The sequence below is a fragment of the Hydra viridissima genome, unplaced genomic scaffold (genome assembly GCF_058129835.1).
Source record: "Hydra viridissima isolate aposymbiotic clone 2 unplaced genomic scaffold, HvirCarnegie_v1 scaffold_20, whole genome shotgun sequence".
NCBI lineage: Eukaryota > Metazoa > Cnidaria > Hydrozoa > Anthoathecata > Hydridae > Hydra > Hydra viridissima.
Genome location: NW_028324319.1, coordinates 77,576 through 105,191, shown reverse-complemented (window position 1 = coordinate 105,191; position 27,616 = coordinate 77,576). Strand labels below are relative to the sequence as shown.

General features: G+C 29.1%; 1 protein-coding gene, 1 long non-coding RNA gene and 1 pseudogene across 7 annotated transcripts; 1 reads left to right on the top strand and 2 right to left on the bottom strand.

Moving 5' to 3' along the window:
• Positions 1 to 302: 302 nt before the first annotated feature.
• LOC149876409 (uncharacterized) lies at positions 303 to 2,122 on the bottom strand (annotated as a pseudogene).
• Positions 2,123 to 2,716: 594 nt separating this feature from the next.
• Positions 2,717 to 7,448, top strand: LOC149876408 (uncharacterized). 4 transcript variants are annotated; one of them, XR_016448733.1, is made up of 5 exons: positions 2,717 to 2,950; positions 4,178 to 4,257; positions 5,001 to 5,714; positions 5,799 to 5,945; positions 7,237 to 7,448. It is a non-coding gene; the product is annotated as an uncharacterized LOC149876408 (long non-coding RNA). The 4 variants fall into 4 exon arrangements; XR_016448731.1 differs by lacking the exon at positions 5,001 to 5,714 and having other exon boundaries at positions 2,773 to 2,950; XR_016448732.1 differs by lacking the exon at positions 5,001 to 5,714 and having other exon boundaries at positions 2,779 to 2,950; positions 5,873 to 5,945.
• A 3,125-nt stretch (positions 7,449 to 10,573) lies between these two features.
• LOC149876407 (uncharacterized) lies at positions 10,574 to 16,663 on the bottom strand. 3 transcript variants are annotated; one of them, XM_090075326.1, is made up of 9 exons: positions 13,526 to 13,642; positions 13,152 to 13,242; positions 12,850 to 13,030; positions 12,648 to 12,737; positions 12,405 to 12,479; positions 12,249 to 12,318; positions 11,878 to 11,943; positions 11,563 to 11,748; positions 10,574 to 11,380 (listed from the first exon to the last, which is right to left on the bottom strand). In XM_090075326.1, exons 3-9 carry the CDS (start codon positions 13,028 to 13,030, stop codon positions 11,320 to 11,322), a joined length of 729 nt encoding a protein of 242 aa, XP_089931452.1. In that variant the 5' UTR covers positions 13,152 to 13,242; positions 13,526 to 13,642; the 3' UTR covers positions 10,574 to 11,319. The 3 variants fall into 3 exon arrangements, with proteins under 3 accessions (XP_089931452.1, XP_089931454.1, XP_089931453.1); XM_090075328.1 differs by lacking the exons at positions 10,574 to 11,380; positions 11,563 to 11,748; positions 11,878 to 11,943; ... (1 more) ...; positions 12,405 to 12,479; positions 12,648 to 12,737 and adding exons at positions 13,737 to 13,882; positions 14,002 to 14,178; positions 14,380 to 14,434; positions 14,655 to 15,031; positions 15,866 to 16,490 and having other exon boundaries at positions 12,898 to 13,030; positions 13,526 to 13,640; XM_090075327.1 differs by lacking the exons at positions 10,574 to 11,380; positions 11,563 to 11,748; positions 11,878 to 11,943; ... (1 more) ...; positions 12,405 to 12,479; positions 12,648 to 12,737 and adding exons at positions 13,737 to 13,882; positions 14,002 to 14,178; positions 14,380 to 15,031; positions 15,866 to 16,663 and having other exon boundaries at positions 12,898 to 13,030; positions 13,526 to 13,640.
• Positions 16,664 to 27,616: the final 10,953 nt, after the last annotated feature.

The window sequence follows — 27,616 nt, the reverse complement described above, 5'->3', positions numbered from 1 at the left end:
GAATTCATATTTTTTATGGCTTCAGCTTGACTGATCATGTCTTCCAGTTGTCTGTTCATTGAAGGAAGTTGCAAATTTATTATCATGGGATGAGAAATTAATGTAGATATTTCATCAGTATTTTTTTAAAACCTTTCAGTCTCATTAACAAATGTTTGTGATTTTTGCTTCACTTGATTGTTACCAGTATTAACAGCTAAAGATACTTTTGTGTAGTTTTTTTCTTGAGTTCTTAAAAGAAATGATCGTAACTTATGAACATGCTTGCAAAGGATTACGATGTCATTACAATTACACCTATATGAATGCTGACACAAACCATTTCAGGCGGGATTTAGACATGATTATAAACACAAACTTTCCTTACAAGTGTCGGTTAGAATGTCAACATTGTATGTTACATCTTTTGATTGTCTCTTAACTGTGTACTGAGTTAATGAACATTTAATAATACATTTATCTGAAATCAACATTCCTTCTTCATGTCTTTTTTTGTACTTTTTTGGGAGAGATATTGTTCCAAGATAAATGGTGTCTCTTTTGTGGCGCCAATAACTATCTTCCTTGATTGTTAAAAGTAAACTGATTAAATCGTCTAACCTTTTATTAGGTCGTCTTTCCATATAAACTTTTTTCAATTTGCTATGAAATGACTCACATAACATATTAGTATCAGTATCAGCATGTTGAAAGTTGCGATAACAAGAAGCCGATTTTATATGTCGAGGAGCATAGTATGTAACAAAGTAACTAATGAAGTTAGTACATTTATGTTCATATGCCTTTACAAAACCATTCATAGTTGATAAAAAAACATCAGGGTTTTTTTCGTCAATGATTGTCTCTAAGATCCTATAAACTTCTTCTTGTAAATTAGATGGACCGACTAAAGGAAGTTTATTGCGCCATGCACGTTTTACATGCCATTTGCATAGCAAGTGGCGCACATCTCCAAAAACATTATTAAAAGAATTCCAGCCTGACAAATCATCATCTGTCATAACAGCATTAACTTTTACAGAATGATTGCATCTCCTTTTTATTTCCTCTAAGAATGGTGTTATGGTTTGTTCATCTGCATGGTTAGAAATAAGAAAAGCTACTGGATAACCCCTTTTAAAATCATCTCAAACTAGTAAAGTCACTAGAGGAAATGCATACTGATTGGTGCAGTGTGTAGCATCAATACAAACATTTTGTGATGAATGCTTGTTAAACATTGATAGTTGATGCTTTGTTTGTATACCAACCACAAAGGAATCCTTGTTAAGGTCAATGTCGTCATACACTTTTGGGCCGATAACAGTTTGCTGTCCTTGTGGCTTATAAACCAGAATGCTATTAAAATCTTCAGACTTCAACTTTTGAACAAGTAAAAAAGTTGAAATGCTATCATCAGGGTGAAGCCGACATCCCTTTTTTACTGCTCTGTTGATATCAGAAATATTCTTTTTTGTAAGAAGATGTGATTGAGTTAAAACAGCATCTTCATCATTTCTATTTTGTCTGTCTCCAAAACTTTCCCTAAGATCACGATAAACCGTATTTATAGGTACACCTAATGATAATTTAGCAGAAATATTTTTTAAAATATTACCTGGGATAGGTTGGTACATGGTATTTGTAATACTAACACTGTGGTTATGATTTTTGATATACTGCACATTTGTGACACCATTTGTGTTTACTGTGATAATCATTTTGGCAGGGCAGAAGGCACCTGATTTAACACTCCCTCTGTAGTACCTTTTATTAGTTTTTCTTGCTGGTTCACTAACAGAGCGATGCGGTTTAGAATGACCATCATTTTGACAAATAAAGTAACTTGTTTTTACATCTTTTTTTATATTTTTTCCAGTGAAAAAACTACCAGTTTGTTTACTGAAAAAAACATAACTATTAAGTTCCTCCTTTTCCTTCCATGCTAAGAATTCAGATTCTGATAAAAAATTGTAGGATTCTTTGGAAAATATACCTTCATGACATTCCTCTATGTGTTTAATAAGTTTGACTTTTTGAAAAAATACTTGGCCGCAGTCTTGATAGTGACAGGAGTTCTTTTATCTTTGGATTGATCATCTCTAAAAATGGTTTTATGTACCTGTAAAGCATGTCTTTTCATTAAAAAGTTTCATATTATCAACAAAATGGTTCTTTTAACTATTTCACCATTAAAAAGTTTCATATTATCAACAAAATGGTTCTTTTAACTATTTAATTTTGAAAAGGGGATAATTACTCTCATATAAAAAAAATCCTTAATTTAAGGATTTTTTTATATGAGTTTTAAAGCTTATTAGAGGAGATTTACTTTTTTATGGGACTTACTCCCACTATCGATATTACATAACTACTCAAAAAACTAAAAACCCTACCTTCATAAGGATTTATTTCTGCAGCATTAACAAATGATAATTGGCGCTACTCGACTTTCTCCCCCCCCCCCCCCTAATTTTATGATTGATTCTGATAGAGAATTTTATGCTGATTCATAAAAATATAAAAACATAGACCTGAAAATTAACGGAAAGTGCTCTAATTCGAAGTCAAAGTTGTAAAAAATCCCACTAAAAACCCTAATATTCGCCATTTTGAAAATAATAAGTTAATGATCTTTTAGCTGCACCAATTCCGCATCTTCTAAATGGGTTGAATCTATTATTCTAATTTTTAGAATGTGGGTTGTATCCACGCCAAATGATGCTTTTTCTCATCCGATGATTTAGATTAATGGGTTTTTACACTAATTCTAAATTTACCGAAATGAGCGCGGGGTCTGGATCTAAATTTCACTAAAAAAAAAATTTGTTCAACAATTAATAGAAAAACAGTTAATCGAATACGTTTTTTGAACTTTGTGTTCAGATCAATTTATGTAATGTATTCTTATTGAAACTAATATTTCCCAATCATTATGTTGTAAAATTCTCTTTAACTGTTGCAGTACCAAGTAAGTATACTGCTTAGCTACACTCTTTGCTCTATATACTATTAATGCTTTTTATTTTTTATTTTGTTTACAATACTATGATGATTTAAGAATAATTTTACATTTAGTTTTCAAATTATGAAAGTAAAATTTTTCTTCAATGGTAATTGTATTTTTTATAATTTGGTGAGATTCTGTTTATGATGCCTTGATCTTGTTTTTGTTAATGTTCACTTTTAATTTGCCTTATTATCTAGTAGTCTTAAAGTTGAGGTTTGGGTTAGGTTTGAAGATAAGGTAGGATTAAATCAGCAGGATAGTGTAAAAGTTAGGCTGACTGACACATTTAAAGATGTAAAAGGCTGAAGCTTTGGGTTTTTCACAAGTTTCCATGTATTTTTCACGAACCTCCAAGCACTTTCTCTGTGATCTCCAACATAAAAAAGGTATGACTGCTCATTGACAAACTCTCCAGTGCTGACAGAACAATATTAATCTGAGTATTAAGCTTCTTATTCTTCAGATCTTTAGTTTCTAGAGCATCATATGACTTGTTTAGCATCTTGGTCTTGACTCTGTTTCCATTTCCATATCCGTAAGAGCAAAAATTACTAGCTGAGGAGTTCTTTTTTTTTAGGGAAACAAACTCTTTCAATTCATATACTATCTCTAGCTGAAAATTAATCAGTTGGAATCCTCTTCTACTTCTGCTGGACTTAAGCTGGAGGCAAGTTCTGTCTGGTTGTCACTGCCTGATAACTCTAGTTCTACTCATATGGTCAACCTCTTGTTTTTTCCTCTTTTTTTTCTGCGTTGTTGCTTGTGCCATTTTCTTTAGCTTCTCCCTTCCAAAAGCAAACATTTTCGCAAAATCTTTGGTTACTTTTTGTCTCTCCTTAGGCATTATTTCAGGAATTTTACATTTTCCCTCTTGGCCTCATCATCCCTGTCTGTTTCACTTTTGATAAAGTCAAAGATATTTATCTTGTGAATGGAAAACAGGACACAGCTCTCCATCAAAAAATGTTTCATCTTCTTCTTGTAGCAGCTAAGGTAGATCCAGTGTTTTAAGCATTTTTAGGGTGTAGTAATTATTGACCATCTTGATGCTCTGTTCAGTGACAATTAACGTGCTGTCAAATACGGCCTGTAAAAAATTTTATGTATTTATGTATACACTTAAATATACTTATTCAACAAATTCTAAAATTAGATTTTTAATCTTATGTACCTGATGTTTTTGTTCAGATTGAGCCAGTAATATCTCTTGAGTAATTCACTATCAGTGGGAAGCATGTTGGGAACAAAGCTCTTCAAAGGGAACCATAGTAAGTAGAACTGTCTCATCTTCTCTGTGGCTTTTATTGAATCCCCTATATCTGTTTCTTGTGGGTTAATCTGATATTTAATCTTTGGAGGGAATTTCTTAAAATAAAACTTTATTATTTAAAAAATCTTTAAGTTAAATCTTTAGTTAAGTACCTTATAAATTGTGTGAAGCTGAACACATTTCCTTTCAAAATTTTAATTGTGATTTGTTTTGTTTGGTTGTTTTTTGTTTTTTGTTTTAATTATTTAAACTTATTTGTAACAAAAATAAAATGAACTACTGCATTTACTTTATTCTATAAGGTTAGTTGTTGATAGAAATAGAAGCTTGACAACAGAAGAACCAGTTATAACTATTTTATGTAATAATTTATTTATATAATTATAAATTTATTTATTACCGGGTGTAGTTAATAGATTTATAGTTATATAATACGTAGTTATAAATTTATCAATCACACCTGATTTTTACAAGACGTTTCTGCAAAAAAAACTTTTTAATGTGAATTGTACATGGTGTTTCATAAATTTTGTACATGCTTTTGATTTTAAAATGCTCCTAATTACCAAATATATTTATTTAAAATCTATACATATATAAAGTTTAATTATTAATTTAAATATATAAAAAAAGCATGGCTTCATGACTTTCGAAATTTCAACTTGCTAAGCAATATTACTTGTTCAGATGCGAGACACTTCATGATGAATGGTATTACAAACCATCATTTGTTCTTATTAGGCCTACTCTAATCAGCACAAACTAATACTCTGTCCAATTCAAAGAATGGAGTAAAAGTGTGTTGTGGAATAATATTTAAGTGGTCTAATTGGTCAATACTTTGTTGACATTTCAGTCACAGTTGGTATATATCTACAAATGCTTGAAGAGTTTTTATGGCCTCAAGTTAAACAACATGGTATGTACTTTCAACAAGATGGGGCATCTGCCCCTTATTCCTGTCAAGTAAGAAGCTGGCTTGATCAAAAGGTAGACAAGGTCCAATTGAAAGACCTTTCTCCTCCAGACTTCTTCCTTTCTCAACCTTTCTCCTCCAGACTTCTTCCTTTGGGGCTACTTGAAGAATATTGTATATAAGGACAGACCCAATAAAATTGTTGATATTTGTGAGTGGATTGAACAAGCGTGTGCAGAGATAAACATAGACATGTGTAGAAGAGCCTACAAAAAAAGTAGTAGTTCATTTGAACCGCTGCCAACATCTAGATAGTAAGCAAGTACCAGATATATTAAATATATTAAATAAATTTTACCACTGTTGTATTATAATTATGAGATGAAGTTCACTTAAAGTATATTTATTGGTTAATTTTGTATTTTACTCTGTTATTAAATTTGATTTTTATCGGGACCTTCTCTCATGCTGTATGAATGTTGCATGTTAGTGTAACATCTTGTTAGAAGGATTTTCTGATAGATTGATGTATTTATTAGGTAATAGTTGTATTTTTTTGTCTATATTCTTTTCTTAAGTGTTTAAGAAAGAATTTAATTTTCATTATGCTACCCAATATTTAGAGGACAGGGCACCTTTGGTGATATTGACTTCAGCTAAAAAATTTGGGATGAAATTGACTTCATATCTTCTTTAGGGGAGAGGAGGGAGCATTGGCACGTTTCAACAAGAAATTAAAAAACAAAAAGAATACCAGCAAAAAATCGGAGGTTAATAACCTTTGCTATTTTTTAAATACATTAGCTATGTTTTAATATAATTTATGTTCAGAAATACTAATGGTTAAGTAAAATACTTTTGAATTTTCTAAACATAGTTTTTTGTATCAATGCTCCCTTACATGGGGAGTATTGGTACACAATGTGTTTACATTATTACAGTAAGAAATATCATCAAAAAAAGTGCAATTAGAATGAAAAATTAAACAGATTTTAAAATGAATAAATTTTTTTATAACATAGAAAGAAACATGAAGATAATTTATTTAAATAACAAGTATTTAAACAATTATATTTAAATTGCATAGTGCATAGTTTATACATTAGCAAAGCATTTGAGAATAAGAACCACATTGTAAAAAATATATTTTACTACACTGTACCAAGTATATATGTAATCTACAAATCAGATATTAAAAATTCTGTACCAATGCTACCCGATTTCAATGTACCAATCCTCACCTTTTACAAATGAGTGCTTCAAAATGAAATATTTGTAATAAAAATTTTTTAATTTTTTAATTTTTTATGAGTTTTAGGTTTAAACTTTAGTTAGAAAAAAATTAAAACATTAAAAAACACTCTTAGCTTAAAAGTATTGTATTCACCATACACAGTTAAACGTGAAAAAAATTCAACCTGGCAGCAAAATAAACAAAAGGTAAATTTACAGGTAACAAATGCTTAAAACCTAATAATATTTTCTGTGAAAGAAATGATTATAAACAACATTTGGTATCTGCATTCAAAAGTTGAAATTGATTTAAAATGGCTGAATATTTGGAAGTCTACCAATGCTCCCTCCTCTTCCCTATTGATTTTGTTCCAAGTTTCCCTTGCAGCATCTTTAAAATCATCTTTTATTCTACATCCAATCTTTGGATCCAATATCTATTATATATCTTGAATTGGAAATAGGTTATAATAACACTTATATGTAGTTGCTTTCATATTAGAGCTTAAATTTTTTTGGATGTATGTTTTCTGTCTTTATGTTGATGGAAGATGATTATGTTACTAATATTGTTAACCTAATTTCCTCTTCCAAGGTGCCATTTCACCAACGTAAACTCTTCAGTTCACTCTACTAAAGTTAATAAAAATAAAAAGTCTATTAGGTATTTTTGGAAAACCTGCGAATAACAATTGCGCAAGTTTCTGTACGAAAGTTGATTTAACCAGTTTATTGTTTTTTAATACAAACATTTTACAAAAGTGCAAAGGTTTTTATAAGAAAAATACCTTCTCTGACATCGTATAATTTTTCTTTTTTTATATTTAGGTGATTAACAAAATACAACAAAATACAAGAAATCGTTGTTAAAAAATTTGGTGCAAGAAACAACTGAAGCATCAGAAATCCTTTCTCGTATATCATCTGAAATATTTTGTTTTTTTAAAGTGGCTCAACAGTTTTCACTAAAACTTGTATTGTATTTTGTTTCTCAAATATTTTATAATGTTACGATTCAAAGATATATTATGCTTGCTGTATTTTTTTGTTTTATTTATCTCTTTGTTAAAATTACCTTACGGGTTATTTTTAAGCACCAAAAACCCAGCCAAAAAATATAAATAAATAAAAATGAATCTTATTTCAAAGCATTCCTTATTCTGAATCCGTATAAATCCGTTTAAATAATATCGGTTCAGATTCCAATTCGAAAAAATTGCAATCCGATCCGAAAGTATCGAATCGGATTGCAATCCGAAAAAATTTTAACTAATTATTTTCCGATACATTATTTTCGGATCAAATCAATTCTTAAGTTATTTGAACAGTTTAGCATAGATAATTCGGTGCACAATCCGCAATCCGATAAACAGTTACGAATCGGCGGTCTATAGTTTTTTTTCTTTTAAGTTTTCTAATGAGCTAAAATTAATCAGCTGATGTATTCGAGTACTTTTATTGCTTGAGGGTAATTAACGGGAGCCACGATAACGAACAACGCAGCTCTTCAATTAAATTAGATGGTGGTTAGGAAAAGTGTCATTAAATTAAACTTGCGGTGGTTGGGAAAAGTGCCGAGCGTTGTGCGTCGTGTTGATCCAGCTTAAGCTGCTTAGCTTAAATCTGCAGTTAGCTCAAACTTAGGTTTTTCCATTTTTTCCTAGCTATTTTACCTAGAAATTAATGTAAAGTTTTAATTGCACTTTAAATTGATATTCTCTTTATTCTGTATTGAAAAAATCTTTACATGAAGAAACCATCCTACAGTTCCTACAGTTAAGGCGCAAAACAAAAAAGAAATTAACTTGTTTTGGTTCTTCTAAGCTTGTATACAAGAAACATATTGAAATGCATGTTGAACTTATCTTATGGCAGCAATGTATTGAGCGAATTTGATATAGCGATGTAATTTGCGCAGCATAAAGAAAATTAGCAATTTATTATAAAAAATTCGAAATTTATAATGAAAGAAAAAAGGTGTTAATACCAACCAGTTTATACTTAATGAAGACATACAGGCTAATTGAGTGTAAACGAATTATTTTGTTCGTAACTATTAGTATTGATAGTTGATTGCTTTTAAAGATGATTTATCTCCTTTTCTTTTTCTATTCCTTTAAACTTTATACACGTTTTTTTTATAAGAAGCTAAGCAAATGAACATTAAAAAGTTTCTTACTTTAAGGATACTTTTTTACAACTTTGGTACTAAAAGTTAGGGTTAGAATTTCTTAAGTATCAAAAGACAGAAAAAGTACATAAAATGCAGTTTGAAAACGTGTTAACAACTAAGATAAAATGTTTTACGGTCTAAAATTATTTGAATTCCATTAATATCATTCAATGTAATATAATCCTCAGGTCCCTAAACAGAACACAAACTAGGAAATATTCCTCGAACTCTTAATGAAATAAGTTTCTTGTCGAAAAGTAACTTAGTACTAATTTGACCAAATAAACTTTATAAAAATCTTGTGACCAAATCTAATGCAAAGTGATTGCTTTTTAAAGGTACGTGAGAGGGCTAGGTTGAACTCGGATAAGTGATTTAACCGTTATAACCTTCATTCGTAATCTTTCATGGCATCGGCAACTGACAATTAATTAGCAATTAAAAAAAAAAAAAAAAAGTTAAGATGAATTTAGTAACGTTGGTTAAGTAACGTAGAAATAATTTAAGGTAAAACCCATCAAACAATACCTATTGTAAAAATTTGCAGAAATTATAAATTACCTAAGGCATGGCTAACAAGAGACCAGAAAAATATGCAAAAATGGATGATGAGGTAAAGGTTATTTTAACTCAACATTATGAATCAGGTATGACATCTACCATAATGGAAGACAAAGTAAAAGCAGCAGCTGCTGAAACAAACCTTCCAATAGAAAAAGTAAAGGTAAATAATGCTTTTTCCAATTGAAAACATTTAAAGGACAATAAAAGTTTTTCACACCATATTACATCTCGCATCATGTAATGTATTTTTAATAGAAATGGATTGGTAATCAAAATGCCAAAGTAGGGAAAAAGAGGAAACAGTCTGAGAATGTTTCCTGCGAAGAAGAATATAGTTACAAAAAAAACGGTGGAGACAGACGGCTTACTGCACAGAATATGTTTTACAGCCAATTGTCTAGAGAAGGTAATATTTTAATTTATTGTGTATAGTTTGTGATGGCTTACTGTTTCTAAATTACTTTTCACTATAACTACCGACTTAATCTACAATTTCACAAATACTGTTTACTAAGGTAAGTACAACGGTCTTGGCATTTCTATGAGAAACACATTGGTTTCCAATGAATGGAAAAAGTTGAACCCATCAAAGAAAGAAAGATGCAAAGAAGAAGCGAAACGAATTAATGAAGTCGACGTCAGAAGTATGTCAGAAAGTGAAAAAAAACACCTGTTAAAGGAGCACAAAAAGAGACTTCTAAATGAAGTCAGTTTTATCTTCAATTGGTTTTTCTTATTTTTGAAAAATTCAGAGCTTTTGTAGTTAAAGTTTATAATCATTAATAGATTTTAAAACTATTGTTTACATTAGAATTTTCTTTTTCATTTAGATAACTGTTCTTGAACAACTTGGCGTTGAAAGTGCTAACATATTAGTTGATGAGAACAATGAGATTTCTTATTATGGGTCTAAACGAGGGATAGAATGCCTGAACAGCAACATCAAAATTGATATTGAGATTAGGAAGTTTTTTGGTAAGTTTTATAAAAATTAACGAAGTCATTTTATTTTAATATCGCAAATTTCATCTTATTAGTTTTTCTCTTTTATATCATGTTAGAGATTAAAGAAAAGGAGCCATCCTATTCTTATCAAGATTTGCAGGATCTGTTCAACAAATCGTATGGTATAGTATAATTGTTTATTTTTAAGATATTATACATCGACTTTGTGGTATATAATTCATCAAATTTAATTTAGAAGTAAATTTTTGTGAACGTGCCACAATTCTAAATAACCTTTACCTTGCTTTCAGCTAAAGCAATCGATTGCAAAACTGCAAAGGTTCCTTATTTAAAAGGGAATTTTATTATTCAAGGGATCCCAGAGGATATTGATTGGAGAAAAAAAGATGGCAGCATTAAAAAGCCGTGCGATTACGGAAAGAAACAAATAAATAAAAACATGAAGATAAAAGAACAAATAACTTTTGTTGTTAATGAAAAATGACATATTATTTATTGTTAAAGGAAGTTTTACATGGACTTAATGAGGCTCAAAAGAAATGTTACATTTTAAAAGCATTAACAGAGTATTATAAGTTATACACAAATATTTACATATTGAACAATAAAAACAATAATTACTCTCTAATAATTACTACAAAATTTATAATCTGATTCAGAGTCAGAAGATTCTGAGTTAGAAAGTTCCAGCGACTCTTCACTATCAGATTGGTTAGACTCGTTAGCTAAAATAACGTTAGTATTGATGCTGCCAAGATATTCGCACTGTGGAGCACTAAGAGCAATAGGGAGCTTGATACAAAATTTCTCATACACATTTTTATCAGTGTCAATTTCATGTTCCACTTGCATTAATTGGTTTTTTAATAATGCCGATAAACCTTTAGAGTAATTGTCAATGTTAGATGATAGTACTTCACACTTTTGCGTAAGTACAGAAAGTAATTCTAATTTTGAATTCAAAAGACTTTGACACTCAGTTTGAAGCAAAGACCCTTCTTCTTCACATCGCAATAAAAGTTCTTTTAATTCAATAATACCACTTTTTATATCAAAAGAGATTTGTTGTGATAACGTTCTAGTTGCGAATTTATAAAATATTTTGGAGTTTGGATCCTTTACACTTTCAAAAGTTAATGGTTCCAGAGCAAGGTCAACATGCTCTTTAATAAGAGACAACTGTGCATTATACTTTGATAACTCTATCTTCATTTTTTTTTGTTTGCTGGTTTACACGCTGTGCCAGTCGAATAGCCTGCTTCTGTCCAACTATATGACAAAGCAAATAAAAATGCATAAAAAATGATTTACTATGTGAAAAGTTAGTTTTTTGTATAATTAGTTTTAGGTAAAACCGTAGATCATTTTTACAACTTCATTAAGTTATCTAAACCTCTAATGTGTTTTAAAACTAAACTTTGTAAATAATTACTAAAAAAAAATTTCTTTACCAGAGTATGTCTTTTAACATCAACTTGAGGTGGCGTTCCATTGACAATGAATGCAGCTTCATGAGAATAGAATCTCTTCTTTCTTCTTCAACAACTTTAACTCCTAATATAAAAGTGGGATTTGAGTTTTTCCATCTTTCCTTGACATTATTTTTTCTTTCAATTTTTGAAAGTCTCTCGTCCAACCTAAAAATACCATTAACTTGATTATTCACTCTGCAGAAACTGAAATAAAACAAAACTAAGTTTTAGTAAAAAAAAACAAAAAAAAGTCTTTAATCATCACATCATCTAAAACCTTAAGTAACCTAATACCTGCATGCTTTAGTAATCAGATCTCTATGATTTTTTCCATTTAACTGTGATGATGCAATTGAGTTTCTACAAAAAAAAGGGAATTTTGGGAAATTATAATTTTTTTGGAGATTATTGTTGAATTAGGGAGGATTATTTTTTACATGTATTTAATGAAAAAAAAAACATTACACTTCAAAACATTACACTTCAAAAAAATTTTATAAAATGTTATTAAATTTATTTAAAAGTATCTTCATTGAAATTAAAAGAAATGAAGCATAATCATGTTTTTTAACCATTTAAATCACAAATATTGTCATAAAAAATACAACTTTAAAAATATTTTTAAACAGCTTTACATTAAAACTCAAAAAATGACTAACTACCACCTCAACTGAAAGTGATCCCATAACAGAAGAGCATAGTCAACTTCCCAGGAAGATGTCGTGTAACATGATACTAAAGATATATCTTATATTATACACATATATATTAAAAAATTATTTGACTTCATCAAAAAAAACTTTAATAAAAGTTTAAGGTACCTTTTTTTGCCTCTAAAAGTTCAATCTGCTCTCTTTTCCATTCCTCTACAAGTGAATCAGTAACAATAATTTCGGCTGTCAAGAGAAAAAATGTTATGTATAAATTTATGATTCAGCCAACCACTCTTTTTGCATCCAACCTAACTCATTTCTATAATAATTAGATAGGTGTAGATTTCTATAGTATATATAAAAATTAATTTAATTATTCAAATCAACAAAATAATTTAAAATAAAACTTACATGGTAGTTTCCCAGTCAGTTCTTGCAGTTCTGCTAAAGATTTTTCTATTAAAATTTTTGCCTTTTTTAAGTTAAATTCCAAATACCTGCCTGAAAGAAAAAACTACTGTGAAAAAAAAAAAACATTTACTGATCATTAGAGATTTTTTTTATAAAATGCCAATCTTAAAAAAAAAAAAAAAAAAAAAAAAAAGAAAAATACCTTGATTTCGACTCACTCTTTGTGCATAATGTAATAAAGCTTCTGTCAGTAAATCAGTTCTTCTGCTAGCTGTCATTTCTTTTGTCATGTAACAAAACTTTCTTAAATATGACCACAATCTCTCTATACCTTCTCCATCTGTTAAACCAAATCCCTTAACACGCCAAGGAGAATAGGTCATCTGAACATTGAAGGAAAACCTTCATTACTCTGTTATTAGTATTTCAACAACAAAATTTTGAATTTTTTTTCATGGTTTAAAAGAGACCAATAAATGCTATTATAATTGAAATTATAACTACCTGACATTTAGAGATATGAAGATATGCATGAAAAATGGGTACCAAATTGAACTTTGTCTAAACAACTGCCAAGGTTGTAACAGTTATTATTCTAAAATTTGAAAAGACTAACCTACATAACATTAATATAATACATTACAGCATTAAATATATTTGGGAAATCGCTTGGTACATTCAGTAAATGATATTATAAAATACAAAAAAAGGAGTTTTCTTTTATACTAATTAAATATTTCATTTTACCGTATACATCATCTGTAGCAGTTTCTTCAACAAAAGAATACTTGTAACTTAGGTTTTAATTTTATCACAAAGCAAAACAATATTTACTAGTTTATAAAAAATACAAACAGAAGCTTAACAAAATATATTACCTGAAGGTGGTTATGATAAATGCAAGCTATATCATACATGCATTTGATTTCAATATTAGTTGAGCCAACATATGGCTCAATCATCCGCTTTAACTCATAAACAGCATATGATATCCTAAAATATTAAAAAAAAAAAAAAAACAATAGACAAATTCAAGTTTAAAAAATAAAGTTCAAGTTTACGAATAACTAAAATAAAAAATGAGCTTGCCTTTCACCATGCTTCAAATTAACAAATCCTTTTGGAAAACCATGTCGACAAATTCTACCAAAAACACCTTTTTCATCATACTTTTTGTTTCTTCCTTTTGATCGTATGTTTTCAATTATTTCTCCAGCTCTGTATTGACTACAATTCTACAAAATGAAAGAAAAAGAGAAAAAAAGTAAAATATAACATGCAAGTATATAGTAATAAAATAATATTTATTGCTTTATAGCTTAATACACTTTTAAGATATTTTACTAAAATATACATTGTCAGACTTCTTAATCTCTTTTGAATGTGCCTCAATAAAGTTATCTACATCATCATGATCAGCAAATAACAGTGATTTATATTTAGGATTATTAAAACTGGAGCCAGCAGTTTTCTTCCGCACAAGTCCAAAGCATGCATCCATACATTCAATGAGTACTCCATTAGAATTAGGCTAAAATAGGAAGATTTATTAATATTTAGGATGTTTGTAACTCTAAAAACAAAAATTATTTAAATACCTATATTTGTGATTAACAAGTAATGTGTTAACACATTTTCTATGAACATATTATAAATAGGGTATAAAACCTCCAAAAGAATATAAATTACAAAATAAATACTAATTTTAATAAAATAATTATGTTGCAATTACCTTTGGACAAAGTGTGCATTTTATAACTTGAATCTCTATTGAATGCCTGAAGAACCTATATAAAAGCATCATTAGAATATAAAATGACATTCCAAATAATTTAAGTTATATTTTAAGCTTTCACTTTTACATCCAAAAAATAACTTAAAAATTGTATTAATATATATTAACTACCATTCTTGTGAAGCATTCTTTATTTATACAAAATACTGCTGAAATTTATTTGACAGATTCATGAGCTGAGAAAAAAGAATTTCAAACAGTAAACCACTAACCTGTACTCTTCAAAAGATGAGTTGTTCAAGATTTTATAGATACTTTTTATCTACATGCATAAAAATGTTTTTAGTACTATACTGATTTTGTAAAATATGAAATTACATTTATATAAATTTAATTCAAATGAATAATAAAATCATCTAATGCTTGCATATGTTGGTAACAAAGATCCATTCCACAAGGAGATAGTTGCGCAAAGTTTATCTAGGGAACAATGACACTCCAACAAAAAGATCAGAGAGCATGTTAAGCAGCCTCATATCAAAAGCTGTGACTGGCTTATTTGCTGAACCGGGCCAAAATCCAACAGAAACAAGTGTCTCTGCCTCACTCTGACATGAACAAAAAACCACTTTCTTTAAATGCTGACGCCCTAAAAGTATATATATATATATATATATATATATATATATATATATATATATATATATATATATATATATATATATATATATATATATATATATATATATATATATATATATATATATATATATATATATACACACACATACACACACATTATGTTATTTTTTATTTTCTGGAGGCAATTTTTTTTTTTACTAATTTTAGTAAGTAGCTCATCACCCTAAATAAATTTTCCAATCAGGAAATGTTTAGGAAGGCCTCAACCCCTCTGAATGTAATGGATTCTTGTCAAGTGGTGCTTTCAGTAGTGCAGTTTTAAATACAGTATTTAGTAAAACTACCATTTTTGTTTTTTTAATTCATCATATTTTAGTAATTCCTGTAATATATCTTTCTTTCAGTCTACAAGTTAATAATTTCTAAGATTTGATCTCAAATAGCTGCAAGACAAGATTTGTGCAAGAAATCTTGTCTTGCACTCATTGTAGTGCTAATACATGTAAGCATTGGATGAATTTTCTGAATACTTCTAATGCTCCTTTCAAAAATCTGAATTTAATATGATTGCTGCAAAATTACTAGTCCACTTCAAAAGCTGTGTCCAGATCCAGATTAAATACAATTGGTTGTCGCATATGGTACTTGCGTCAGGAATTAAAGCTATTGCTGTTTATATAAAACTTGAAGCCCTCTGAAACAGTACTCAAACTTCACTGTTCATTTTCAATTTTTTTTTTGTATTATTTGCATATTAAAAGGAATAAAAAAAACTGAAGTGCACATGAATATTTTCACCTATACAACATATATTAATATGTAAATATAAAAATCAGTATACCTTGCAAATCAATAAAAACTATTGACTTCACGTTTTGAAGAAAGGAGTTACAATGCTCATGACCATTTGGAATAATAAGTTGATTATTTGGAAACATTGGAACAAACTTTCCATCCTGTTTCAAATTTTAAAAAACTGACTATAATATGTATAATGATTTATTTATAATTCATTCATTATGTTTTTATAACTCTATAGCTATATGTGTTCACAACGACTAACTGCTTTTCTTGGAGGAACTTGATTATTTTTTATGCATATTGTGCATAAAGCATCGCTTGCTAAAAACTGATTCTCAATAAATACTAATTTTAGTTTCTCTCTCACTTTCTCCCAATCATCATCCTCTTTAAGTTTTCGTTTTAAATAACTTGTTATTGAAGGCTGAGAACATATTTCTGAGGAACCACTTTTCTCGGCTTGCAAGTCTGTCTCATTATCACTTAAGTTATTGTTTATCGATACAGCATTTGAGTTTGAACTATTTTCTTGAGTTGAAACTAAAGCTGGGCTTAACAAACTTAAAAAATTTTTTTTTGTTTTTGATATTCCTGGTCCTCTTATTTTGATTGTTTTTTTAAAGCTGTAAAATCGTTTACTAGGCGCCATTTTGTTTTTCGCAAATGCATTCCTAAAATTTGAATTTTTAGAGAAATCAGCGCGAGTTTAGAATTAGCGTAAAAACCCATTAATCTAAATCATCGGATGAGAAAAAACATCATCTGGCGTGGATACAACCCATATTCTAAAATTTAGAATAATAGATTCAACATATTTAGAAGATGCGAACGGGTGTTCACGGAGACCAAACAAAGTGGATCTATGAGACGAACAAAACGCGCTTGTGTCGGCAGGGGAGGTACTATAAAATCCACGTTATAAAAAAATGTTAAAACAGCACCAAAGAAGAAAGTCGCTATAAAGAATACCACCGCAAAAGTGGACAAGAAATAATCTGTTCAGGGGCCAATGCTGTAAACAACTCGAAGATTTTTTCGAGAAAAAAAATCTTTTGTAAAAACGCAATTTTTCACGTGAATTTTTTCATTGTCATAAAATACATAGTCTGGCCAGTTAAAAAGCGCTTTTGTTTATCTTATTGTTAGAGTTTTTTTAGAACCCAGTCTACTAACTTTGTTCTTAGATTTGATTTTATCTTATTGTTAGAGTTTTTTTAGTACCCAGTCTACTAACGTTGTTCTTAGATTTGATTTTATGCAAATTTACAAGGTCCTTTGAATAAGAAAATGAGCAAACACAAATATAAAGAGTTGAAAGACCGTCTAGAAGGTTGAGAGACAATTCTTCAGATATTTTGGTAGAAGAAACATTGCAAATTTTTGAGAAGTGAGATAAAACCCCAATATCTTGAAGCAACTCTGCAGTCAACATTTTTACTAAAAACTTTTGTTGATTTTCTAGATGCTATTCCTGCAACTTTAAATAGTGACAAAGCATCAGATGATATAAACCAAAGACCACCTCGATTTTTTAAAATAGTAAATTTTTTTATTAGTATCATGATTATACTTGTCAAAATAAATAGAATCATTTTCTACAATTTTTCCAGCCATCAAAATTGATATTGTTTCTTGTCAAATCTGGTTTGTCAACTTTTTGAATAACATATCCTATATTAAAAAGTACTAAATACATACCCACCCAAATATTTAATTAAATTTTTTTCTTTATCTGTAATCTTAATTTCATCATCAATAACTAAAACTGAGGTGGCATTTTTAGACTTAGTCAAGTGAGCCAAAATGTGATTTGCAAGGTTATATCCTACAAGAGTTGAGGTTTTATCTGTAAGATTTTTCATAAAACATTTCTGACCAGCAACTTTGTAAAAATTGTGGATAAAAAACTTCTGCATCACCATTAAAATTTTCAATAACTTCCTTATTAGATCGAATGAATGCTTTGCATCATCTTCTGAGAAACTGTACCTTGAAAGCTCACCTCAGATATATGGAGGGTAGCAAAGGTCGTTTTCCACATATTTAATGCTTTTTTTAATGAAAGTTGTGAACTCTTCTGCAGTACACGCACGCTTAATATCAGTTGCTGCATTTCTTTGCAGTGTTGAAGAGTCAATCTTAAAGTGATGTGTTGTTAAGTGGTTTTTGAGTCGTTTCTCTGATTTGCATTTTTTTCACACACTGCTGGCAGTTAAAGTTGTTTGAAACGCTTCCATTCTCAATTTCTGTAAGAAAAGGATCGACATCATTAAGAAACTTACTTTTTTTTAAAAAAAAACGTCTGATTCTAGATCTAACATAAGAGGATCAATGGACTGTTCCTCTCCAAAGTTTGCTATTTTTTAGATTTTTGTGCACTAGTTAGTAGACTGGGCACGATAAATTAACTATTTTCAACATAAATTCAAAATTTTAACTTCTATTGTTTGAAAAAAATAGAATCTTGCGAAAACGGCTTAACTGGCCAGACTATCTGTTATTATGACTATGATTTTTTTTTACGAAAAAAAGTTCGTAAACTCGAAGAATTTATCGCTGTTTGTATTTTATTCGGCCATTGCTATAAAGCATAAAACGTATACGTCACTAAAATTCACGTACTTTTTTAATTCGTAATACGTCATTGAAAACAACAATTTTTTTAGAATTTTTACTAAGTAGGCCTACTTAATAAATTTTATTAGTTATTAAGTAGGCTGTGCGGTCTACTCTATTTTTATGAATATTTTTACATTCTAGTATTTGGTGTTTAAAAAAACTGTGTAAAATTAAAATAGGAACATGATTTAATTTTTTCAGATGAATACTTAGATTTCGAAGTTGCAGAAAATGAGCTTCGCCACCGATTGTCTCGAGAGGTTGTTGTTTAAAACATCACTTAAAATTACTAAATTTTGATGTTTTATCGAATAAAATCAGAAATCATACTAAATAGGCGCAGAAATTATATTTTTGTTTTGTTCTTCAATTTCATTTTAGTTTAAATGGCCGCTTTTTTAACGAAGATGTTTCTGACAACGTTTTTCGAGAGCAGTATCGAGTCCCAAGAGCTTTATTAGATTTTTAGAAACTAGGCTTAAAGATGGTTTGCAACATTATACTAAGCGAAGTAAAAGCATTTCAGTACGTTTCCAGATAATGATATTTCTTCAATTTATTGGCACAAATGTCTTTTTTCATGTTCTCAGAGACTGTCATGGAATCTCTACCAACACAATTTATGGTATTATACACAGTGTAGGAGAAGCTGTTTTCAATGTTAGTGTATTAAGTTAATAAAACTATTGAAATTATATATATATATATATATATATATATATATATATATATATATATATATATATATATATATATATATATTACATATATATAAAATTGATATATACTATACACGACATCATTTTATCATTGTTAATTTTATATATTGTAATATATCTCTGATGTTACTGTTTTTGAATATAATGTTTAAATTGCCATTATTATAACCCTTGTTATATATCATTAGCACTATTAGTAGTTTACTTCACATTAGTTTATAACTATTTGTGTGTAAACTTGAATGTAAAATCTTTAGTTAGCAATATATGATTGATTGATTACATACTTATATTATGTCAATATATGCTATATATTACATACTTATACTATAACAGCACTTGTAAATATATATATATACATTTACAAGTGTTGTTATAGTATAAGTATGTAATATATAGCATATGTATAATTACATGTATATATATACATGTAATTACACATATTTTTATTTAAATAGTTTGCAATTTAAAATTATAAAATGATACTAGCAATAAAGATCAGAGAAAATAAAGAGGTTCTTCTTGGGAACTTAGTATTAAAACATACTAAGTTCCCAAGAAGAACCTCTTTATTTTCTCTGATCTTTATTGCTAGTATCATTTTAAGTTCTTTAGACAGCATTTTATTTTGTTGTGTATTTGTATATTAATTTGTTGTGTATTTGTGTATTATATGGCATATTTGTCGACACAACAAGGAACTGAATAATCGATAAAAGGAATATTTTAAGTGATTAGTTTGTTATGGAGTTACTAAAATCCTTTTCAGTTTTATCTATAAATTATCTACATAAAAACACAAACAAAGAATGTTCAATGATTTTGAAGCGCTAACGTTGTTCCAACAATGGCCGCCAAAAATCACGAAGAAAATATCTAAAATTGTAGGTATGTGTGCAAAATTTTTAAACTATTCAGCTATTTAATTATTTTACATCATTGTAAAGAGCTTTAAATCAGCATTACGATGGTGAAAATTTCATAAAAAACTAATGATTCTACTAAAAGTTATGCCCACTTAAGTGACAAAAATTCGTTATAAGGAATGCTTATGAAAACTGCAACCAACCTAAAAAATTAGCGTTCGGCTTACGGTGGTTTTATAATAGAACTTCATTGTTTAGTTTTTAGCGCATTAATTTGCCTCGGTTATATTTTTATTCAACTAATAACAGAATATGGTTTTTTTTGTGTGTTTTTGTGTGTAAATCATGTTTTGAATACTTTAAAAAAATCACCAATATTTTAAATAAAGTTTCATTTTTCTAAAAAACAATTTTTTAATGAATAAAAAAGTCAAATAAACAAAAGGTTCATAATCTTGAATCCCCCCCCCCCCAACTTCTCCAACAGAAGAATATTTGGTACCTTTACTGCGTGCAAAAATAGAATATGAGCGTGTCATTATTTTTTAATAAAATTTGGCAGGTACATAGAAAATAGATATATAAAATTGATTCAAAAGTTAGGAAAAAAACCCATCATCCCTTCAATGTCAATTCACTTCCAGAACAGGAATGAAGTTTTCAATAGCAATGAAATCACTAAAAACGTTAGTAACTGCAAAAAAAAAAACAGATTGCAATAAACTTAGAACACTCTACTTTTGAAATATTATCTAAGTCAATATAAAATTCTAAAAAAAAGACGAGAAAAATCCATCCTTACGACACCTACCTCGAGCACGCGGTGAAAAAATGGTCACAGATTTTAACTTTAAAATCGCCACACATTTTTCTGAGGAACAAAGTTCAGGCGCTGGAAACGGTTTAAGTTATTATCCAAACCAACAAAGTGTTTAACAGATTGGTGGCTATGAAAATAGCCGTTTTATTTCAAAGTATACTTTTAAGCTCGTTCTCCCCTGATCCTTCTGGCCATCTGAATATTTTTAGGCATAACGGTGACACGCTTTGCATGGATGGCTTACAAATTTCATAGCATATTGTTTCAGTGATATCTCTTTCTCTGGTTTCTGCAGTCAGCGGAAAACATATCATGGCTTTTAAAACAACTGTTAATTCCTCGAATTGGATGAAGCAGTAAAAAGGACATTGGTATTTGCAGCATCCTCAAGGTTTCTAAAGAGGGCGGCACTTGAGGAAACTTGATGATATTGCAAATACAAATGTCGCTCACTTTTGGAAACATGAGAATAGTACAAATACAAATGTTCCTTTTACTGCTTCATCCGATTCGAAGTATCAACAGTTTACAGTAATCAGTTATTTAGAAACGAACATGACGTCAAATTAAGTTGCCATCAAATTAGTTGTCATTGGTTTAAAATTAAGATTAAAAAGCTAATTAAATAGTAAAAAGTTAAATAAAAAGATTGAAGTTAATTAAAGAGTAAGAAGAGAAATTTTTAGAAATGGTAAAAAACGTATAACTTTGCTTGTTTTATAGTATTATTATGTTTCTGCGTCATTATTGTTTAGTTTAATCTAGCTATATATACTTTGCATACGAGCTATTTATGTATTAGACAGTTGTTTACCAAAAAGTGGGATTAATGTATACAATTTACATTCTTCTAAAAAAGTTCTTTGTTCTAAGATTAGACATAAAAGTTTTCAGTGTGTTAGTTTTGACAGAAATTATCATAACTAATATACATTAATTATAGCTTTTGAAAATAATGAGAAGAATTTCGGTGAAAATAAACAGGTGGAAGTCTAATAGAAGGTAGTATACAATGGACAATATGCGTTTAAGCATCACTTTTTTCAATTTATTTTCATTTGAATAATAAGCCTCTCTTGCACTGAATCTTCACTTCTTGGATGTTTTTTCAAAATAATAGATATAAGTAATATATATATATATATAAACATTAGTTTCAATATAATTAGATACAATTTAACATTATTCTCAATACAAACCATAATCTCAAAATAAATTAGAGAAAAAGAAGAGAGAAAAATAAACAATGAAGAGAGGGAGAAAGAATGCAGTACTCTCAAACGGATTGTAAGCATTTTTTGCTTAAACATTAAATTTCTCCAGAGTGATGAAAGCATCTTAACATACATACATACATACATACATACATACATACATACATACATACATACATACATACATACATACATACATACATACATACATACATACATACATACATACATACATACATACATACATACATACATACATACATACATACATACATACATACATACATACATACATACATACATACATACGTATCTACAAACATACATACATACATACATACATACATACATACATACATACATACATACATACATACATACATACATACATACATACATACATACATACATACATACATACATACATACATACATACATACATACATACATACATACATACATACATACATACATACATACATACATACATACATACATACATACATACATACATACATACATACACACCTTCATCATTGTAAAATTGTCATCAATATGATCTGTATTGTTTCCCCGTCCTCGTTATCGCCATTATCATCATCATTAAAGTCACCATTACAATCTTTGGCGTGTTTTTTATTATTGTATGCCATTTTCTTTGTATTTTTAAATTTGGTCTCCTGATTAAATAGAAATAAATATTCCGTTTGAGGCACGTGTTTTTCCAAGCAAAGACCATTTCAATGCATTTATAAACTTTCAAAGACAATGTTCAATGCAGGTATATATCAACGTCATGATCATCACAACAACCATTCTCATCATTATAATCCTCATTAACATAATCATAAAGATAATATTCATCAAAATCATAATTATAAACAAAACAACTTCATCGTAATCATCAATGTGTTCACCATCAAAATCGTCATCATACTCATCATCATCCTAGTCATCATAGTAATAATCATCATCAACATTTTCATCATCATCATTATATTCAACATAATCGATTTCTTACTCATCACTTCATCATCCTCGTCATCATCATCATCATCATCATCATCATCATCATACTCATCATCATCATCATCATCATCATCATCATCATCATCATCATCATCATCATCATCATCATCATCATCATCATCATCATCATCATCGTCATCATCATCATCATCACCATCATCATCATTATCATTTTCGTCCTCACCATCATCATCGTTATATATGACTATCGCCTATAAAGTCACTAATTACATATTTGCATCTTTTTAAGAACCATTAGATTTTTTCTTTGTTTTAAATAATTTGGTCTCCCGTTTCTTAAAGATAACTATTCCGTCTTAGACACGTGTTCATCCGATGACTGTAAATTCCGCGCTGGAGAAGCCCATATGTTTGTCACCGAATCAGGCCTCTCGCGCGGACCTATTCCTTGCTCGAAAGAGTTCCCAAACATATTCTTCAAAACAGGTATAACATAGGTTTCTTTTCATTAGTCATTGTAATTATCTTCTTCGATACAAGTTTTTCTTTATTTTTCTTTAATAACGCGTTTTAAGAAGTATCTGCGTTTTTTAGACTATGTTAATTATTATTAGAATCATCAGTAGCATCAAGATCATCACCTTCATAATCATCACAACAATCTTTCTTATCATTTTAATCTCAATGATTGTCATTAACATCTTTATAAACATCATCATTATCAAAATCATCATTATAATCAATAACATCCTCATCTTAATCATCGTTATCGTGATCACCATTATAACCGTCATCATCCTTATCATCATCTTTATCATCCATGACCTAATCATTATCAACATCTTTAAGATTGTCTTCATCATCAACATCATCATCATCATCATCATCATCATCATCATCATCATCATCATCATCATCATCATCATCACCATCATCATCATCATTATCATTTTCGTCCTCACCATCATCATCGTTATATTTGTCATAATCAAGATCTGTATTGTTTCTCCGTCTTCCTAATATCCTTCACTATCATCTATAAAGTCACCAATAGTTTATTTGCATCTTTTTAAGAACCATTAGATTTTTTCTTTGTTTTTAATAACTTTGTCTCCCGTATCTTAAAGATAACTATTCCGTCTTAGACACCTGTTCATCAGATGATTATAAATTCCGCCTTGGAGAGGCCCATAGATTTTTTAATACATCAGGCCTTTGTCGCGAACCTATTGATTGCACAAAAGAAAAACCAAAAATATTCTTCAAAACAGGTATAACATAGGTTTCTTTTTTTTTTTGTCATTGTGATTATCTTCTTCGATACAAGTTTTTCTTTATTTTTCTTTAATAACGCGTTTTAAGAAGTATCTGCGTTTTTTAGACTATGTTAATTATTATTATAATCATCAGTAGCATCATGATCATCACCGTCATAATCATCACAACAATCTTTCTCATCATTATATTCTCAATGATTGTCATTAACCTCTTTATAATCATCGTCATTATCAAAATCATTATTATAATCAACAACATCCTCATCTTAATCATCGTTATCGTGATCACCATTATAACCGTCATCATCCTTATCATCATCTTTATCATCCATGACCTAATCATTATCAACATCTTTAAGATTGTCTTCATCATCAACATCATCATCATCATCATCATCATCATCATCATCATCATCATCATCATCATCATCATCATCACCATCATCATCATCATTATCATTTTCGTCCTCACCATCATCATCGTTATATTTGTCATAATCAAGATCTGTATTGTTTCTCCGTCTTCCTAATATCCTTCACTATCATCTATAAAGTCACCAATAGTTTATTTGCATCTTTTTAAGAACCATTAGATTTTTTCTTTGTTTTTAATAACTTTGTCTCCCGTATCTTAAAGATAACTATTCCGTCTTAGACACCTGTTCATCAGATGATTATAAATTCCGCCTTGGAGAGGCCCATAGATTTTTTAATACATCAGGCCTTTGTCGCGAACCTATTGATTGCACAAAAGAAAAACCAAAAATATTCTTCAAAACAGGTATAACATAGGTTTCTTTTTTTTTTTGTCATTGTGATTATCTTCTTCGATACAAGTTTTTCTTTATTTTTCTTTAATAACGCGTTTTAAGAAGTATCTGCGTTTTTTAGACTATGTTAATTATTATTATAATCATCAGTAGCATCATGATCATCACCGTCATAATCATCACAACAATCTTTCTCATCATTATATTCTCAATGATTGTCATTAACCTCTTTATAATCATCGTCATTATCAAAATCATTATTATAATCAACAACATCCTCATCTTAATCATCGTTATCGTGATCACCATTATAACCGTCATCATCCTCATCATCATTTTTATCATCCATGACCTAATCATCATCAACATCTTTAACATTGTCATCATCATCATCATCATCATCATCATCATCATCATCATCATCATCATCATCATCATCATCATCATCATCATCATCCTCATTAGACTGATCTGAGTGTAGATTTGCTACTTATTTTTTTCGGTCGACAGCTTTTGGAATATTTTTTTAAAATAGCGTTTTATTTTTAAAAATTAGGTAACGAGCAGTAAAGTTAGCCTAATTATTTTCTAGTTTTGTGTTTTAAACAGCCACAAACCTCTTTGACTCTATCTTTGAGTAACATTTCTATCCCTATGATGAATGGTATTAAAATCCGAGTGAATGATAGTCTTTGTTTCAAATTTACTTTAAGGCCCTAATATACTTTAAAGTTAATCATAATTCATCATGTTTCATCTTTGCAAATATCCCAAATTTTTGAAAACTAAGAAAAAATTTTAAAATCAAAAATATCACCCTGATGCTATAAAATAGCAGACTTGGTCATCTATTTTCAAAGCGTAAGCGAGTGTTTTTCTCAATAATTGATATCTGTTTAGCTACAGTGATTGTATTTTTATTACTTTAAAACTATTTATTGTAAATAAGTTATTTCACTTCAATAATCTGAAATAGGCTCTTTCTCACTGTTTAACTTAGTGATAGAAATGCTTCGGTGATGTAACTTTTTTACACAAAGTCAAAATTGTGACTGAAATAGTAAGTCAGATCTTAGAAAACTTCGGGAAAAAATTAAAAATTTGGAATATAAATTCATTGTTTCATATATTAAACTCGAAAATATTCTCCTTTCGTTATTTCACTAGACACAAGTGTAATAGGATGCTCAAGTAATTTGTCACCGTTCTTCCGAAGCATAGAAATGCGACATTATATTACAAAAATATTCATAGTTTTATCTTAAGACCAGTTAAACACTTCGGATATTTCATGATTGACCGCACATGCTCTGAAAATGTAAACTTTTTGATAAAATTACAATTTAATGAAAAGCATGCCTTTATATTAAACGAGGCTTGAGAGCCAGATTGGCGTGGAGGGGCGGCCAGTTTGAAGTAATTCTGAGAAAACACAAAAAGAAGTTTTTAACTAAAACTATAAATTAGACGACTGTATGTGGATAAATATTTTTATACTAATAAATACTACTATTTTATAAATAGTATACTTTTTTGAGTAGTAGAGGAGATAGGCTACATAAAATGTAATTGAGAAAAATTGAGGATAAGACCACTTTAGTGCTTAACGCCTCAATTATCCTTTGAAGCTGCAACTAAGGAAAAATAAAACTAAGCTGCTGAAAAACTATTTTGTAGAAAGAAAAAAAACAGGTTTTTTAAGATGAGTTTTAAATATTGCATGAAATGGCGCTCTGTTATTGAGCTATCAATTTTGAAAAATTGAATTGGAATTGCACCAATATCTCCTTTCCGTGCAACAGTTTAAATTTACTAAAGAAACATCAAGTTAAAACAATAATCACTGATTGACTTTTTTTTCGAAACATTAACATGAAGTGTAAACACTAAATTTCTATATTGCTCTATATCTTTGAGTGATGCATTTAGAACTATTCTTTGGACCAAAGTTTAATCCACTTTGAAAATCATGAGCAATCAAAAAAATATTTTTCAAAAATGAAAATCAAAAATGACAATATATAAAAAAACATATAAAACTGGCTATTCAAAGAACAGAAACTGACTGTTTAAAAACCAAAAACCAAAAACTAAAAACTACAATATTCAAAAACTAGTTGCTTGAAAGACCAAAAACTGAAAAAGTTAAAACCAAGTTTACTTAAAAAAACCAAATATTGGCTCTTCTAGTATATAAAATGGGTATTCAAAAACCATAAACTGGCTATTCAAATTTTAGAAAAAGGCTAGCTGTACAAAGTTAAATAACTATTTATTAAGCAAAACTAAAAATGGAACTACTAGAAAATGGACTTAAATGTATTTTTTTCATATCCAATTTTATGAACTAGTCTGTGGATCTCACTTACTGCAAAATCTCACTGATTTGTTCATTGGTCCATCCACGCTTACTAAAAGTCCAGTAACTGTTGACCTGGGTTGGTTTGCAATAATCTTTCTTGTACAGAATCTTCTGCGGTTGCTAAATCCCTCATAACTTCCTTTTTAAAGATGA

Excerpts from the sequence above, each read along its gene's own strand:
- LOC149876407 (XM_090075326.1), bottom strand. The coding sequence starts at position 13,030 with ATGACCTATTCTCCTTGGCGTGTTAAGGGATTTGGTTTAACAGATGGA. Across the intron at positions 12,480-12,647 it reads ACTGACTGGGAAACTACCAT|CCGAAATTATTGTTACTGAT; the intron begins GTAAGTTTTATT and ends TTCTCTTGACAG. Across the intron at positions 11,749-11,877 it reads CTGATTACTAAAGCATGCAG|GTTGGACGAGAGACTTTCAA; the intron begins GTATTAGGTTAC and ends TGGTATTTTTAG.